This window comes from Chiloscyllium plagiosum, chromosome 13 (assembly GCF_004010195.1).
Source record: "Chiloscyllium plagiosum isolate BGI_BamShark_2017 chromosome 13, ASM401019v2, whole genome shotgun sequence".
NCBI classification, from domain to species: domain Eukaryota; kingdom Metazoa; phylum Chordata; class Chondrichthyes; order Orectolobiformes; family Hemiscylliidae; genus Chiloscyllium; species Chiloscyllium plagiosum.
In genome coordinates this window covers 34,693,210-34,711,872 of record NC_057722.1, presented here as the reverse complement: position 1 = coordinate 34,711,872, position 18,663 = coordinate 34,693,210, and the positions used below count along the sequence as shown (strand labels likewise).

At 41.9% G+C, this 18,663-nt stretch overlaps 1 protein-coding gene across 1 annotated transcript in view; it reads right to left on the bottom strand.

The window, feature by feature from the left end:
* The window catches only part of veph1 (ventricular zone expressed PH domain-containing 1), a 250,025-nt gene that overhangs the window by 123,654 nt on the left and 107,708 nt on the right, over nucleotides 1-18,663 (bottom strand). Inside the window, exons 7-8 of the mRNA XM_043703007.1 lie at nucleotides 2,178-2,371; nucleotides 393-655 (exon numbers count right to left, since the gene is read on the bottom strand). Of these exons, the coding sequence (XP_043558942.1) occupies nucleotides 393-655; nucleotides 2,178-2,371 (457 nt within the window). The remainder of the gene's footprint in view (nucleotides 1-392; nucleotides 656-2,177; nucleotides 2,372-18,663) is intronic.

Sequence of the window (18,663 nt, the reverse complement as noted above, 5' to 3'; positions counted from 1 at the left end):
TTGAGAGCCACTGTCATTGCCTGGGATTAAAAGTGACTCACTGAGGGGGAGGAGGCAGGGCAAGAAGAGAGTGGAACAAAAATAGAAATTGCTGGAAGAGCTCAGCATCTGTGGAGAGAAGTCAGAGTTAATGTTTCGGATTGAGGGACACTTCCTCAGAACTGATAGAGTGACCAGAAGAGAGTGGCAATGGTGTTCATTCTCAGATCCCATGTTCTCAATGTGTTGTGTTGGTCGACCAATTAATAACAGGCAGTGGGATAGTTGACCCATTCACCAGCCAAGCACGGGGACTGAGGCAGTGTGTGGATCCTCACCGGGTATGATCAAATGTGCTGGCATCATCTTAAAGACTCCAGAATGAAAATACATCTTAGGTCCTGCTTATCCACCAGCTTTGGGACCACCTCCAGAGCTGCCTCAGAGACGCCATTTCTCTTGCAGCTGGTCTCCTCCAGAGCTGCCTCAGAGATGCCATTTCTCTTGCGGCTGGTCTCCTCCAGAGCTGCCTCAGAGATGCCTTTCCTCTTGTGGCTGGTCTCCTCCAGAGCTGCCTCAGAGACGCCATTCCTCTTGCAGCTGGTTTCCTCCAGAGCTGTCTCAGAGATGCTTGTGCAGCTGCTTCCACACTGCCTCAGAGCTTTCCCTTTGGGATCTCCAGCCAGGAGTGGGAGAAAACCAAGAGATCAGTAAGGCAGGATGGGTCAAAGCTTCAAGAAGCAGTCACTTGCCATCATTGCGAGGGCAAGATCTGAAGTGGCCCCACATTTTAGTGATGGCTTACTGCATGTCCTCTTCCAAGTTACTCGGCAAGATGGGTCCTTATCCCCAAGGCCAGAAGGAAACCTCCCTCTCTAGTCAAGTAAATCTGGACAGAGGTCACAACGAAGGTCAGCAGTCATGGGATTGATGTGGAGAACCTGGTTGCAATGCCACAGGTGAACAATACCTTCTCCACTTGGCTATGGTGAGTCCAAGCCTGTATTCCCTTCCTGGTCAGCAACTGGGTAAGTGCGAGTGTGCAACTGGGGTTCCCCTAATGTCATGACTATGGAGTGAGGTTGCAGCATTTTCCCTGGAAATATTGGATGGAGCCCTGTCAAGGGGTGGCGATCAATCATGATAAATTTTGCAAAGTCACCCCAGAGTAGCCCAATGACACATACATGCTTGTAGGCACAAAGGCTGCAGCCAACATGCCAGGTGCTTAGGCTTCTGTCTGTTTTTATCAGAGACTAATATTTCTTTTCAGTTTCTCCAAAGGGGAGACGGGCCAATAATGTAAAAGAAAGGGCTTGGAGTGGTGCTGGAATCCCTCTTTGAGACATCCATGGAGCAGAGACTCTCAGGCAGGCAGAACAACTCTCTCATTGTTGCTGAAGCTGGAGTACATTTTCAGAAGAGAGTGAGTGATCCCAGGGGCATACCTGAAGTGATGCCCCTTTATCCTCTCGTGTACAGATAGGAATCTCAACATCAGCCAAGTCTGGAGACCAACAACTGGAAAGGACCCATCAGTTCTCTTACAGGTCAACCACAGAAACATGAAAGCTATCATCTGCAAGGAACACACATGCTCCTCTGAGGAGGGAGGAGGCAGGCATATCTGAGGAGCAGTGTCACATCATACTTCTGAAACCTTTACTAGCACAGATATCTTCATTTCAGTGCAGACACATTCACATTGAGTTTCAGGCTACAGCCCAGTGAGTGCACAACACACAGGCCTGACCAGCTGTGGGATACTGTGACAGCCAAGGTCACTGGGAGACAGAAACATGTGCACGTTGTGGCTCATGCTAAACTCTTGAAGTCATCCATAAGGCAACAGTTGCTGGACATTCCAAAGTTAATCCAAATGTTCCCCAAGCGGAAACCATGGATAAACCGGGAGATCTATTGCCTACTGAAGTCCAAGTGCATGGTATTCAAGTCAGATGACCCTGGCCTTTACAGGAAATCCAGATACACCTCGATAAGGCTGTTAGAGACAAAATGCGACTAAACTTAAGACCCAGATTAACCACACTGACACTGCCATTTGTGGCAAAGCCTACATGACATAACTAGCTACAAAGCAAAGCAGAATAGGATAGTGCACAGAACTACATTCCTTCCTGACGCGCTTAGTGCATTTTACACTCATTTTGAATGCAAGGTCAATGAAATGCTGTTACCTGCCCTAACAGCCTTGGATGGTTCTGTTCCCTCAGTCACTGCTACAGCCATCAGCTTGGACATTTTGAGAAGGAATCCATGGAAAGCGACAGGCCCAGATGGAGTCCCCAACGATGCACTCAGATCTTGCATGTACCAACTGGCCGGAGTATTTGCTATCATCTTTAGCCTCTCCTTACTACGATCTGAAGTGCTACAAGAAAACCACCATCATTCCTACACCAAAGAAAAATCATGCAGTGTCCCTCAACCACTACCACCCGATGGCTCTGATCTCCATCATTATGAAGTAGTTCGCGAGGTTAGTTACGGCTCACATCATCTCCAGCCTATCACATTGCCTTAATCCTTTGCAATTCATCTACCGGCACAACAGGTCCATGGCAGATGCTATCTCCCTGGCCCTAAACTCATCCCTGGAATATCTGGATAATAAGGATATTTATGTCAGGCTCCTATTTATTGACTACGGCTCCGCCTTCAACACTTTAATTCCAACTAAGTTACTCTTCAAACTCTGAGACCTAGGTCTCTGCTTCTCCCACTGCAACTGGATTCTTACTTCCTGACCCACAGACCGCAAGCAATAGGGAAAGGCAACAGTACCTCCACCACAACAATCCTGAACACTGGCTGCATACTCAGCTCCTTACTATACTCCCTATACACTCATAACTATGTGGCCAAATCTCATCCGAACTCCAACTACACACTCACTGAAAACACTACCATTATAGGCCAGATCGCAAACAATGACAAGACAGAATACAGGAAAGAGATAGAGTGCTTGGTGACGTGGTGTAAAGATAACGCTCTCTCCCTCAACGTCAGCAAAATGAAAGAGCTGGTCTTCGACTTCAGGAAGCAAAGTGGAGGGCACACCCCTGTCTGCATCAATGGTGCTGAGGTGGAGATGGTCAAGAACGTCAATCTCTGAGGAGTGATAATCTCCAACAACTGTCCTGGTCCACCCACATTGATGTGATGGTCAAGAAGGCACAACAATGCCTCTACTTCCTCAGGAGGTTAAGGAAATTTGGCATGTCCATAAAGATTCTTCCCATTTTTATGGATGCACCATAGAAAGCATTCTGTCCAGATGATTCATGACTTGAAATGGCAATCGCTCTGCCCAAGACTGTAATAAACTACAGAGAGAGTTGTGAACACAGGCCAGTTCATCACGCAAGCCAACCTTTCATCCATTGAATCCATCTATACTTGCCGCTGCCTCTGCAAGGCAGTCAACATCATCCAAAATGCCTCCCTGCCCTGTTACAATTTCTTCCAACCTCTTCCATCAGGCAGTAGGTACAAAAGTTGAAACATACGTACCAACAGGATCAAGACCTGCTTCTTCTTTACTGTTATTAGACATCTGAATGGACCTCTCAAACTTTAAATTTAATGTTGATCTTGCTTTTTATGCACCTCTCTGCAGCCGTAACATTGTATTCCTCGTGCTGTTCTATTATCCTGAAGCACTTGGTATGGCATGTTCTGCTTGTACTGCTCGCAAAACAGAAGGTGCATGTGACAATAATAAATCAGCCAAATCAAAAACATTCACATGAGGTCAATGACGATCTGATCGAGGTACTAGAAGATATGCACAGTCTGGCTTGGACAGTAGAGGAGCCACCCAGGCCCCAGGTTCTGCATTCTATCTCTTTTATACACATTGGCCTCCTCCACTGAGAGACCGGTGACTCTCTTGGAGAGCTAGATCCAGTAGGCCATCAGTGGCTGCTGGAAATATGCACAGACCCTTGTAATTATTGTCTTGTTGATAACCTCAAGGGAGTAGTCGCAATGGCAAGTCAATATGTAGAGATTCCAGCAAGTCCATATGCATCTCAGGTCGGCAGGGAGGGATAACTATGCCTGACAAAAAGAGCAGGAGTGACTGCCTTGTGCTTTGGAGGATACTACCCGAGGTGCTTCTACTGTGAACAGTGACTCGTCAGCCCCTCTTGAACTTTAAATTGTCACGACAGAGGGAGCTCCTGCATATGTATAGAAAACCCTGATCATGCTGGGCTCAAGAGTGGAAACAAAGCAAGATGAAAGATAAAAACAGGGATGAGAGTTTAGGCAACATGCAGATGGGACTGTTGGGTGATGGTTGGCTTGGTGGGCAAGGAGAGAGGGAATGTGACAAGGGAAAATAAATGGACATCTTAAATTTTATTGATAATGAAGTCCTGACTCTTATCACACAGCTTGGAGGTTTGAAGATGTACATGGACTGGACTGACATATTCACTGAGGAAAAAAACATCTCTCGAGTTTGTCTCTTGATAATGAAAGGTCTTTTGCTTGTGCAGGTAACTCTTTATATCATCACAAATGATGCCAAACCTAAGTATTTTCAGTATTTTCTGGTACTTCAAATTCCCAAAATCTACAAAATAACATGTGATCTGGGGAATTCGGTCTGGGCTTGACAGAAAGTACTGGAGGAACTGGATGATGAGACTATGAATGAGATGTGGGATGAGATCAGAGAGTACCAAGGTGGACTGAGGCAGCACTTGATGTGTTTAAAAGAAAGGTAAATGTATATAAAGGAGCGCTAGAACACCAGAATGATTCAGGAAGTTGGGCACGTGGAAAACTGAGAACTAAAGATTGATTTGGAAGCATTGGGTTGGGGGTGGGGATGCTGCAAACATATAGGAATGCTGTAGGAGACTGGATTGTGGAATCAGTGAAAAAGGCTTGGGCATGGGACAAAAATCAATGTGGACTGTTGTGTGAAAGCACTGGGATCACTTACTGCAGGAGGACTGATCTTTAAGACCACAATGGAAGAAGAGGAGGAAATAAAACATTATGGGGTTTGGTAGCACTGAAAGAAATCTCAGATTACTGTATATATTCAATATCCAAATATATATTTGTGATTAACTGATTTGGCACAGCCGTTATAATAAAAAGACTAAGTCACTCAAGGTAATATGCAATGAGCATATATTCCAAAATGAAGGAATAAACCTGGGAAAATACATAAAACAAATAAAAGAAACTTATGTGGCTGCCCGCATACCTTCATTCCAATGCAGCTACTTATGCCCCTGGCTGAATACTAGGTTTAAGTTGATACAAATCACCATCTGGAAGCAGTACATGAACTTGCAAACTCTAAACAACCAAAGCTTTAATTCAGCCCCTGAACCCATTCAATCCCAGGTCCTAAAATGCAGCAGTGCATAAATCCTTAGCACAAACTAGCACATGTAACAAGAAATACAAACTTTCACTGTTTAGTTTTTAATATTTCCAACTGAATTCAGCAAGAATCTAAGGATTACTTTACCCTGCTAAAGCCTTTCTGCTGTGCTCCAATGCTACAATGACACTGTAACTCTAATCTGACTCTGGTAAGAAGTGGAATAATCATTTTTGGAGCAGGTAGTTTTACCAGTTCTCAGTTGTGATGGTGCATGAAAAATTCTCTTCAGTCCAGAATTAAACTATCTTTCAAAGTGGTCAGCTGATCCCTCAGTCTCAAACCTCCCTGGAAATGATAGCTGTGTTGACAGTATGGCTTTTCCCACTTGCACTCTAAACATTCCAGAAAGATCAACATGTAAATACAGATCAAGAAAGGCATTTGACTCAATAACTCCATGCTTTCACAGAAACAGACAAAACGTTCAAATGCCGCTAAAATAATTCCAAAGGTTTTACCTCCTTTACACTACCCAAGAGACTAATCTCCTCATTAATCATTCTTTATAGGAGGAAGTCTTCCATTACATCAATCTGGAATTTGCATTTTACAAGTTGGTATTTATAACCCCTCATTCTACAGTGATGGTTTCAAGTCGATAGAGCTCGACATGATTTCTCCACACCCCCCCCACCCCCCCACCACCTGACTTCATATCTTAAATATTTATCCTTTCAAGCTGAAGAGTCTGAATTTTTCAACATACCTGTGTTACACAGTAACTGACTCTGATTTTAACTAGTAAAAGAACAAAAATTTGTGAATTCACTTTACTGCAGGAAAACTGAGGCTTGAAATCATTTTATGAAGGAAGGATAATTAAGTGTACATTAAAGCTGAAACCATAGTTGAAACGTTTTCACAAATCAGCATCCGAATATTTATTATATTTGTTACTGTTCATGAATTTAAGCAAGAATAGTAATTTGTTATGCAGAATTTTCAAGGGTTACCCATGTAATTGCTTTGTTTTATGGGCTTCTAGGATGAAGGGCACTGCCTCATATTTCCATAGTTCTTAGAAAGCACTTTGTATCATGCTTTTGGATGGGAATACAGGGCTTACTATACTTACTTAACCACGCAATTTCTGAACATGCATCCCGCAGGTATAGAGGAAGAGAGATGGCTCTTGTTCCTCCAGTGACTCAGTAGTGTCAAATTAGGTCTGGGAAGAATGGCAAACCTACCACAGCCATTTCCAGGAGCTCTACCTAGATTAAATGCCAATCAGGACTCAGGTATCCCCCTCAGAGTTGCCAGCCAATTAGGCATTGGTTCCAGCATCACCACCAGGATCAGTGCCTCTATTGGAACAACAGATGACCTTATGAGGAGAATTGTCACTGGACCCAGAATATAGGTAAGTTAAGGAGAATGAGGGAGAAAGGAGTCTTCATTTTAAACAGTGCAGGCTAGGTATGCCTTTTTATGAATCTCTCCCTTGGTGATGTGATCATTAAGCATAAGAGACTGAGGATGTGGGATTTCACCTCACACCCCAACCCCACTACAGTTCATATGCATGCCTGCCAGGCTTTCACCTGTTAGTGTCAAAGAAAACACAGATGCTGGAATCCAAGGTAGACAAGCAAGAGGCTGGAAGAACAGAGCAAGCTAGGTAGCATCAGGAGATAGACAAGTCAGCGTTTCAGATATAGCCGTGGACGAAACGTTGATTTCTTCACCACTGATGCTGCCTGGCTTGCTGTGTTCTTCCAGCCTCCTGCTTGTCTACCCAAGCTTTCACCTGGGGCTTTTCACTGTTCCCCCCACAACACTTGTCTGCCAGCTGAATATCAAGGACTTCAACTGGCCTCCAGGTGTAAAGTCTATTCCTAACCCTTCCTACCCTGGGCTTAATTTGGGGATAGTAGAGACTTTCCACTACAATTCTTCTTCCCTCATGACAGGTTCCATCTCCATTCCTGGGGAAGTATTAAATTGTGCCCAATAAACCACCTACTCATTGACAGATACTTTATGACCAACAAATGTAATTGTTTAATACTTACGTTTAAAATCAAAATTTAAGCATTAATTCCACAAAGAAGTTTATATCTTTAAAAAGTTTAGCATTTTGTATTGGAAAGACAGACTTGTTACTTAGTACCTTTTCATGATCTCTGGATGTCCCAAAGTAAAATGCAGCTAATCATATACTTTGGTAATCATTTGACAGTACAGAATTCAAACATTGTTAAACAAAATCACAGTTCATCAAAGCATACTGCTGAAAATAGACAAACTTTGCTGAAGCTTTTCAGCTTGAATTCATCTGTATGATTTGCAAGAAAACAAAGTCAATGGAAAGAAATACCTTGATACAGTATGAGAGGACTGTGCTGATTGGTTGGCAAGTGAACTCTGATTAGCTAAGACTTTGCTATGAAGAATACACTAATTAATGATGATTGGCAGTTAACTGACAGGTTTTAATTAGTTTATAAACCAGGCAGGTTGAATGGGATTAGTCAGGGTATAGCCCTGACAAATACTTCAGCCAGTGGCCATCACCTATTTGGTTGAGTTAAAACAAGCAGTGTGTGTGTGTGTGCATATGTATATGTTCATTCTGTCAGCAAATTTCTGGGCCTTGTATACCAAAATGTGAAACTTCTAGTACACACACGTGCATCACACTGTGAGCCCAACTGACAATCATAAATTGGTTGATAGCATAATTCTTTGCATGCTCAAGACTATCAAGAAGTATTGTCCAATTGCTTAATCACATCTGATGTTGGACATTATATTTTGAATTTACTAAGTGTGGGCTGTTTGGGCATAGTCAATACCTAGCTTGTTGTGAGCAGTCAAAGGGATGTGCTAATTATTGCAATCCACCAATCATTGGTGCTGAAAAGTTCCCAGTTCACCTTAGATTACCCTGGAAGGATAAGATATCTCAATGGTTTGAACGACTGGTGAAGCTAACTGTTCATATTGCTATATGTAGAATGAGGGGTATTTACCACTAACAGGATGCTGCCATCTAACCAAAAGGCTGTTTTACACATCACACAAACGAGTCATGTGGTAAAGGTGTTTAAATGCTTGTGTGATGTCAGGTATGACCCAAAGAACAGCATATTGTATCAAACAGCGTATTTCTTTGGTTGGTCACAACAAGCAAGTTGCTGACTTTACCTCACTAGCTCACACTTGCATAAATCTAAGTTCCAATATTTGTTACAATTCTGCAATTGGTCAATATTTGCTAGATAATCCTGACTGTTTGAAGAATTATGCCGACAACAGGTTTACTAATATCTGATATAACTCCACAGAGGCTGGTATCCTGTTAACAACGTCTTCCTTTATTTACACATGAACAGTCTTTGACTTATTATAGCCTCATTTTGAGTTAGGTACCAGAGTGTCAGTATCTCTGATACTCACCCTTTTTATCTGACAACCAGGACCCCCTGAGTGGACCAGATGAACAGGCCTAATCAGAGAGCTCATTCTATGATGTCCACCTGGCTTACCTCATTACAATTACAATATCCCTCCCCCTCTGTATCCGAGACATAGTTAAAAATCACACAACACCAGGTTTATTTGGAAGTATTAGCTTTCAGAGCGCTGCAATTCTGAGAACATAGGCTGCTCCTTTTTCTTGGAGAGCCTCCTGGGGCATTGTAGGACTGGGTTAGTTTCTTCTGACTCTGCATTGGATATGAGCAGCATGTAACACACAGGAACCTGCCTCTTGTGCTAGGAACATCTTGATAGAACTTCACTCTTTTCTTCTAGTGGCAAAGGCATCGAGATGGCTACTTCTGTCATATCCATCTTGTAATTTGAGGACTCGACAATGCTTGATGGAGAGGGTGAATCCATGGGTTCCAACAACATTTCCTGCTATTCCAAGGAGCAGGGCAGGGTTTGCTGCCACACTGTGTGTAAATTTGTGGCTTTCTTATTGTCCACATGTTTGTTCGGGATTGTCACACCTATCTGAAATTTAGACACCACTGATCCTCATGTTGACCATGCCATTTGTGTGATTATTATATCAAACCTTGTTCTCTGTATCAAACTGGCTCTCTTAAATGATGGAGTATTGTGTCTGCCATGTTCCTGATGATGTTTCACCTGCTTCCCACAGTCTGGGAAGATCAGATTTAACCAGAGTCTTCTAACCATTAGCAACTCTGCTGGTGCTATCCCTGTAGTTTCCTATGAGGTGGTCCTATCATCAGATAAGAATGGTGGCAGTTTGGTATCTAGTGAGACTGTCGGCCCTACATGCTACCAAGCCCATGGTTTACCCTGACATTCCCACGGATGTGGGGAGCTGCTGGCAGTAATTTTGTCTGGGCACTGCCCCTATGGCCACATCCAAGTTTGGCTGCCAGACATAACCTCTCACCAACATCTTCATTTTGGAGACCCCTGGATGGCCCAGGTGTAGTTCAGCCAATATTTGATAGTGGCCTTTGCTTGGGACAATCACTCTTGCTCTGCATAACAATATGCCATCCTCTACTCTGATCTGTTCTCGCCGGACCCTGAAAGGTTTTAATTTTAGTTGTGATGATATTTTGGTTTCTTCCACTTCCGAAGGAATACCCTGCAACTCATATGCTCCACTTGCCCAATTTTCTAATGATAAAACCAATTTTAGTGTCTGTTTGAAGTCAATTAGGCATCAGCTAGGAAGCATTTTTGCATGGCTACATCATTAATCTCACGCTCACTGCCACTGAAGTATCTCATTTCCAAGTCTCCCTTTAGTTACACTTGAACAGTCCTTGACTTCAACACTGTCTCATTCAGGGTCATGTATCAGAGTGTCAATATCTCTGACACTCACCCTTTTTAAACGACAGCCAGGGCTCCCTGACTGGACCAGATTAACAGCCCTGTTCAGGGAACTCATATTCTAGCAGGACCAGCTGGCTGACCTCATTACAATCACTACAACATCAGTTGGGCTCACAGTGTGGTGCACTTGTGCATATTGGAAACTATGTATATTATGTCCTGTTTTCTGTGCAGAGAAGGAACATGTACACACACTGCACCTAGAGTCAGAGTGTTTATTTTACAGCATGGCAAAAGGCACTTCAAACCTTTCAAGTCTGCACCAGTCATCAAAGCTATCTATTCTAATCTTATTTTCTAGTACTTGATTGGTAGCTACATTTCAGATGCTCATCCAAACAGTTCTTAAATGTCTTGATGGTTTGGGCAGTGAGTTCCAGAAATCCATCACCCTCTCAGTGAAAAACATTTTCCTTAAATCCTTATGAAACTTTCTGCTCCTAATCTTAACTGTGCCCCCTGGTTTTTTACCCCTCTACAAAGAGGAAATGTTTCTCCCCAACTACCCTATCTATGCCTCTTAGTCAGGTCCCCCTCAAACTTCCCTGCTGTAAGGAAACCAACCCGAGATTATCTGGGATCTGAAGAAGGGTCCCTGGGTGAGAAATGTTGATTCTGTTTTCTCTCGACAGATGCTGCCAGATCTGCTAAGGTTCTTGTGCAATTTCTGTTTTTGTTTCAGGTTTCAGATTTCCAATATCAACAGTTCTTTGTGTTTTGCTCAGCCTATCTTATCTCTCTTCATAGCTGAATCACTCTCGCCAGGCAACATTCTGGTAAATCTCTTCTGTAACCTCTTTTATGCAATCACCACCTTCCTACAGTGTGGTGACCAGAACTACACACAGTACTCCTGCTGTGGCCTAACTAACATTGTCCACAGTTCTATCTTAACTTCCTTGCTCTTGTTTTCAATACCTCAGCTAACAAAAGCAGTATTCTATATGCCTTCTTAACTACCTTATTTACCTGTCCTAATGCGATCACTGATTTATGATCCCTCTGAACCTCTGTACTTTCTGGTGTCCTACTGTAGTAGTCCATTGCCTCATCATTCCACTCAAAAGGCATCACTTCACACCTTTAAGGATTAAGTTCCATTTGCCACTGTTCAGACCATCTGACAACCATTAATATTGTCCTGCAGTAGTAGGCTTTCCTCCTTGCTATTGGCCAATCCTCTAATTTTGATGATATCTGAAAACTTACTAATCATTCCACCCTCTTTCATGTTTAGATTACTAACGTACTCAACAACGGCACTGGGACTCATCTCTGAACTTTGTAGTACACCACTGGACACAGCTTTCTAGTCACTAAGCACCTTTTGATTATCACTCTGTTTCCTGCCTCTATATCAATTTTGGATTCAATTTGCCAAATTATTCTGGACTCCATGGCTTTTTAGCTTCTTAACCAGCCTGCCATGTGAGACCTTGTCAAAAGCCTTACTGATGTCCATGTACATCAAATGTACACCCCTCATCGATGCACCTAATCACCTCCTTGGAAAAGACAATCAAATTTGTTAAACATGAACACACACCCCCACCCCACAATCAACCCCGACAAAGCTATGCTGACTATCCTTGATTAATCAATGTGCTCCAAGTGGAGATTAATTCTGTCCGTTAGAGATTTATTTTTCTAATAGTTTTCCTGCCACAGATATTAGACTCACTGGCCTGTAATTTCCCAGCTTAACTCTAGCATCCTTCTTGAACAATCGGAGCACATTAGGTGTCCTTCAGTTTCAACTCATCAAAATAGGTGACAGCCATTTCTTAGGGTGATGCCCTGACTACAGTCAAAGTGCCTGGTGTAAAATCTAAACAAATCTTGGCAGTTAACCAATCGCTACCATTTTCCATAGCATTGCCTCCACTAATGAAAATCCACTTGTCAACCAGTCAGCACTCTCATCTCATATAATATAAATTTTTAGTTAAAAATCACACAACACCAGGTTATAGTCCAACAGGTTTAATTGGAAGCACTAGCTTTCAGAGCGCTGCTCCTTCACCAGGTGGTGAAGGAGCAGTGCTCCGAAAGCTAGTGCTTCCAATTAAACCTGTTGGATTATAACCTGGTGTTGTGTGATTTTTAACTTTGTATACCCCAGTCCAACACCGGCATCTCCATAGTATAAATTTTGATTTTCTCCTTGAATTGGTATTCTGGTGAATTGTCCCTGATGAGTGCAAAATGAAAAATTTCAATAAAATGTGTCTTTTTTCAGGCAAAACTAAAATACAATACTTTGAAGTATGGCCACTCTTGGAAGTGTAGCAGTTAACTTGTATACAAAGTCTCACGTGAAATAATGGCCACATAAGCTATTGTAGGTTTTAATCGAGGGACTGTTTTAAAAAATTCTCAAGGTCAAGGACCAGGCTCGCAGGAAAGTAGTCTGACACAGAACAAACAGCCAAGAGGCGAGTCTGCTAGAATATAGTTTTATTCCCCGCAGTGTCCCCACAACCAGTCTCGTACTTACAACGGGTCTGGCTTATACTCACTCTACATGTTACCAAAACTGGGAGCCGTCAGTTCTCGTAGAGCGGTTGCCAACAACCCACGCTCGGCGGTTAAACGTAACCCCGGAGCAGACTCTACCGAACTGGAGACTTCTCCAGCTGATATACCCTTTTCCAGATATAAACATTCATGTGAACAGCAGAGCAAGGCTAAAAAACACATTCCATTCTGGTTACATACAGATAAGAAGATTCACACGGGAAGGTGTATAACAAGATTCACACGGGACTAAGCGACACCTTCCATTTTCGGTTAGATTCACACATGTATTGGGACACAATTTTAACCCTTTCACCACATTCCACTGCTTGGCCCAATACATGTGTTGCATAATGATTCACACATGTATTGGGACATAATTTTACACCACAGGGACAAATGTTGGCCAAGGGACCGAGAGTTACTTTCCCTTTGGATGCATTAAAAACTGCCAACGGCAACTGCAGTGAGTGCAGGAATTTCATGAATTTGGCCAGTCAATGCTGCTAATGACCTGAGAATATTGGAAAATGCAGTCTATGTTCATTCACTAGCCATAGCAACACACAAGAATTAAACCTGTGACATGTAATTTAAAAATGTAGCATTATTTGCCAAAATTACAAATAATGAATGTCTAACAGATAAAAAGTAGTTTTTCTTCCGCGATACAAGAAAATTATATGTAACAATCTTTCACTGCTTCTTTATTATCCTTTCCCATGAACACAAAGTTAAATGTTTGTTGCATTAAGTTTGACAGGACTTTTGTGTGAAGCTAAACAGCAGTCCACCACTTTGTACAAACTATTTGCTGTGAGATTCAGATCGTCATCTGTTTCTAATATAGCTGCAAAATTGTGAAGGAGGATTGCATCCATTGCTAAGTGCTTTTGATGGCACAGAAAAGAATATTTTAATATAATTATATTGCATGAACTATGTCATAAGAGGCATCTGACTGGTGAGATTTTTTAAAAATCCAAGATAATGTAAGGCATGTGGTTCTGTGTGCCACTGAGGGGAACACTTACTCAACTCCATCTCTTACTGTCAGCACTACATTAACTTCAGCACCTAAAAGCCAGCCTGGTGCTAGGCTGCAGAGTTACCTATTCACCAAATCATTCCTCAGATTAAAGTTCTATTCTTTATGTCTTTGTCCATCTCATTTTAATTCCTTCTTCCATTAGCTATGGTAAGGGCTGCTAAAGGGTTGAGATACCTTCTGAGTCTCGATAAAACCACTCTTCATTTTTTCACTTCAGTATTTTGCTTTAAATCATCTTGATATTTTTAAGACATGCGTTTTCTTTTAAACAACCTCACCATTAGTTTGAGCTTTAGGTTTATGCAGATTTCTATTTAATATTATTCCAATGAGTCGGGAGAGGAAAATGTCTGTTTATTTCAATCTGTGTAAAACCAAATAGTAAGCATTATGTAAATTATTTAATAAGAAGAAAAATCTAAATTAAAATCTCTCCACTTGTATTTGACCAGATGTTATGAAAACCATCAGCACAGGATTCTAATTAATCAGATAGAGTTTAACCAGATCAATTGTATTGTACTTTTTCAAAGGAAAGGTTAACTGTAGTCTTTTCTCTGCAGTCTTTTCACTAGGTACAGTATATATACAGTCACTACAGTATTCACCAAGATGTATGAGACATAAACAATCCGGTTGAGTACTATTGGAGAAAAATACCCCAATATGATAAATAAGTTTCTTTGTGACTTAAAAACAATTAACTAAAACCAACCAATCAACTGATTGAAAGGTTTGATCATTTACTAATCACTTCAAGAACTTCTTTGAAACTAGAGATCAGGAAATTGTGTAAACTGTTAGGTATTCACAGAGTTCTGTCTTACTCAGCTTCATGGGATGGAAGACAAAGGGACAAAATGGCTTCTTGCTCACATATTTCTGCTACACTACAGTCTCCATTTTATTTTATCTGTACTCAAAAATAATCTTAAACCAATATTTTAGAACGCTTGAACAGCAGCCTGCATTTAATTACAAAATTGCATAAAAACACCCACCAGCAAACACAGAATTCCAATCGGAATTTGTTCAAAGTGCCCACGGATGAGTTAAAAGGAGAATTGCATAGTTCACTAACAATTAACTGAGAGAAAGTAAAAAAAAACACAATGTGGCATTCAGGATTTACAATGATTAGAATCTCAACAAACTTCTTTATAACTTGGAACCGTACTTAAAAGATTAAAAATTTAAACTTCTAAAGGAAGAAAACAAATTCAAAAAAGTTTCCAGCAACACACTTATTGTGAGCATACTGTACTGTGTGGAGTCTGTACATTCTCTCCGTGTCTGTGTGGGTTTCTTCTGGGTGCTCCAGATTCCTCCGGGTGCTCCAGTTTCCTCCTGCAGTCTGAAGATGAACAGGTTAGGTAGATTGGCCATGCTAAAATTTCTTGTAGTGTCCAGAGATGTGCAAGCTATATGGATTAGCCAGAGTAAATGCGGGGGTGGGTTTGGGTGGGATGCTGTTTGGAGGGTCAGTGCAGATATGATGGGCCAAATGTCTCTTTTCTGAACTGTAGGAATTCTATGATTCAACAATGGGACCACTTCCAATGTACCTCAAAGAGAATGACTCCAGATATTGCATCAACCAGTGACTGAAGGCGGATATATTTTTTTGTACCATCAAGCTTTCACATGGAAAACAAAGTCAAAGATAAAACTAGTATCGACAGGTAAAATTTTGACATAATTTAAAACTATGAAAATAACCCCTCTTTTTAACTAAAGGTCTGGTTAAAACTGTTCCAACATACTTTAAAAGTGCTATCTGTTAATCAGAGTCTTAGTTCAAATCACAAGTCTTTATGTTCTTTGTTGCAATATTTGAGTATCAAATCTCGAGTGGACTAGAGATTTTTAATCAATGTGTTCAGCTGTGTTGTGATACCATTGGAGCAGGTGGGATCTGAACCAAAGCCTATGGTTCAAAAGTACAGGTACTACCACTACATCTAAAGGACCTCAGACTAGAGGTTTTAAAGGTTTTTTCCAATCAATCTGTTCAAACATATTACAACACACCTCGGGAGCAGATGAGTCTTGAACCTAGCCTTCTTAGCTCAGAGTTAGGACTATCACTACACCACAAGAACCCTCACTATAGGTTTTACAGATATTTCTCACCAACCTGTTCAGAGATGTCACGAAACACCTCTGTTGCAGGTGAGCCTTGAACCTACTCTTCCTGGTTCAGACACTACCGTTATCCCAAAAAGAACCTCTATAGATTTTAGAGAAATTGCAAGATAATTGAGAAGTTTTAGTTTTCTGTCCTTCAGCCAATTTTTCAGACGCATGCTGTTACATTCCAGCCTCCTGAAGTTGTGTAACTGGTGTCGTGAAGAGAAATTGTGAAACCCCTATTGTCATTTATCTATCCAATTGGCCACATATACAAAATATTTCTGGCTGGATTTCTCTTACTGAAATAATTTGCTTGTGTTGAACACCTGATTTCAATGACTGGACAGACTTCTTCCTCTTGTGGATGGGAAATCAGCAATTGCCATGTTAACAAAGACCAGCTGTTACAATCGGCCAAATCTGCCTGCTGCTGTTCCACATGGATACACAGTCCACTTTACAACATATCAGGAGTTAGAATCAAGCTCTGTCTCAGATATTTTTCATTTGTTTAAGATGTGTGGCAACATGTCCTGGAGATTTATCTACCTTGAGAATCACTAATTTTTATTAAGAATCACCGCCTTATCCATCATTATCCCATAACTTCCTTCATTACTGATTCCATTTTCATTTACAATAGCTGCATGAAGTGGTTAATATTTCCACCATTTAACAGCACACAAAAATAGAAGCAGGACTAGACTATATGACCTGTCAAATCTGCTCCAACATTCAAAATGATCATAATAACCTTAGGGTTAACATCCATTTTCCACCCACTGTGTGATGAAAAATCATACAACATTTTTGAAAACTTGGGTCTGAATTTTAACAAGTGTCAGATAAATATCAATTTTGTGGAACTTCATGGAGGGTTTCTCCCTGGGATCCCTAACATGTCACTTCATTATAGAAATACAATGCTTCTTCAGTGCTGTGGGTGTGCTATTATGTGCTCACTAGTGACAGAAGTGTTTCCCAGTGCTGAGATCTGCTGGGATTTGTGCCACAGCCACCATATTTAAAGCTGGACTGTACACCAGTTCAAATGCTACACGCCAAGAGTGAACAGCTTGGATAGATTGCCCCAGCAATGGCTGACAGAAACAAGTTGGTATCCTGATTTGCTGACAGTGACCTGATGTCCTGATGGATGCCATCCTCTTTCCTGTCTATCGGCAAAGGAGGCCACACCACCACCCAAATAGTCTGATCTGATAACCATCTGACTCAGCAAGAGTACATGCCACACTCCTCTCTCTGCTACCTTTACCGTCACTCACTTTATACTACACATACCTCCTACCCAAGCTCATGGTGTACCACTTTCACTATTGGATGCAGCATCCTCCTTCAAAGGCACTCACCCTCCCTATTCCCTCAGACTACTAACCCCTTCCTGGCCTCTGCACTTCCCACTCACTCACGTGGCACACCGTCACCATCTTTCAACTTGCACCAACACTAACAGCTGTGCCGGTCACTGTGATCTCACTCAATCCCTCCCTTCGTCTTGCTGCAAGAGGAATGTCTCTTCTTCCTCAGGCAGCTGAGGAAATTTGGCATGATAGTGAATACCCTTGCCAACTTTTTTTGGTGCGCCATCGAGAGCATTATGTCTGGATGGATCACGACCTGGTATGGAAATCGTACCATTCAAGATCCAAGACAGTCACGTCTCCATAGCTGGCAGGATAGAAATCCTCTGGTTCTCTGGCACTTAGTGGAAACCAGGCAGATGGCAATAGAAGGCCCCATGGTGTTGACCATTAATAACATCAACAAAATATGCAAGCTGATTCAGGAGCAGGTTTGCTGAAAATATTCAGGAATCAGGATCAGAAGTTAGAGGAGTCCACTGACATTGTCAGTAGGGTGCTGGTTCTGACATCTCTCTCCTTGGACAGGTTGGTGCCTGAAATAGCGACCCTGGTTCTGCACGCTCAATGTCTCCCAGATTTTTTTTTTTATTATGACTTCACAGGATGAGGTCATCACTATCAAGGCCAGCATTTATTAACCCTCCCTAATTGCCCAGAGAGTAGTTAAGAGTCAACCACATTGCAGTCTCTATTTGTCCAGACACAAGCATCCAAGCATTCAACGGCATCTTCTGTTTGCGCTGTACCACAACAAACTCCCAGACCTTACCTGCCATGGGAGCCTTACATAAAGGGGATATCTGACAGCCTTGGTCAGTCTCAGTGGAAGAAGCTGTTGCTTTGTAGATACAGTAGGCTTCATGACGTGGTATTCAGACCATCACTTCTAAACAAAGTATAGTGCCACTTCCATCTGCACAGCATTCAAGGGAGGAATGAGCGACTGCGGCTCTCCAGATCTTTCTCTGCATTATAACGGCACATTTGGCTGGAAACTCTGCATTAGGAGACTGTATCACTTGCATTGGAAGGTGATGGTGCTCCTGTGCTGTCAGACACATATATTCATCATCAATACCTGGGATATCCATGCCAACCATTGAGCTGTATCATCCCCCCCACCACCATCAAAGTTAAGGTGGTTGTGACCATTGATCACCCCTGCTCTCACACTAACCTACATCTCTCCCCTTTTGTTGTTGAGTTACCTCTCTTTGCAATTATTATCCTGACTGCATCCCCACACTGACTTCCCCAGCTTCTCTCTCACACAAGCCATCCCTTATAATCCTCTTTGACCTTCAGTAACAGACTCCCAAAGATTATTCCCC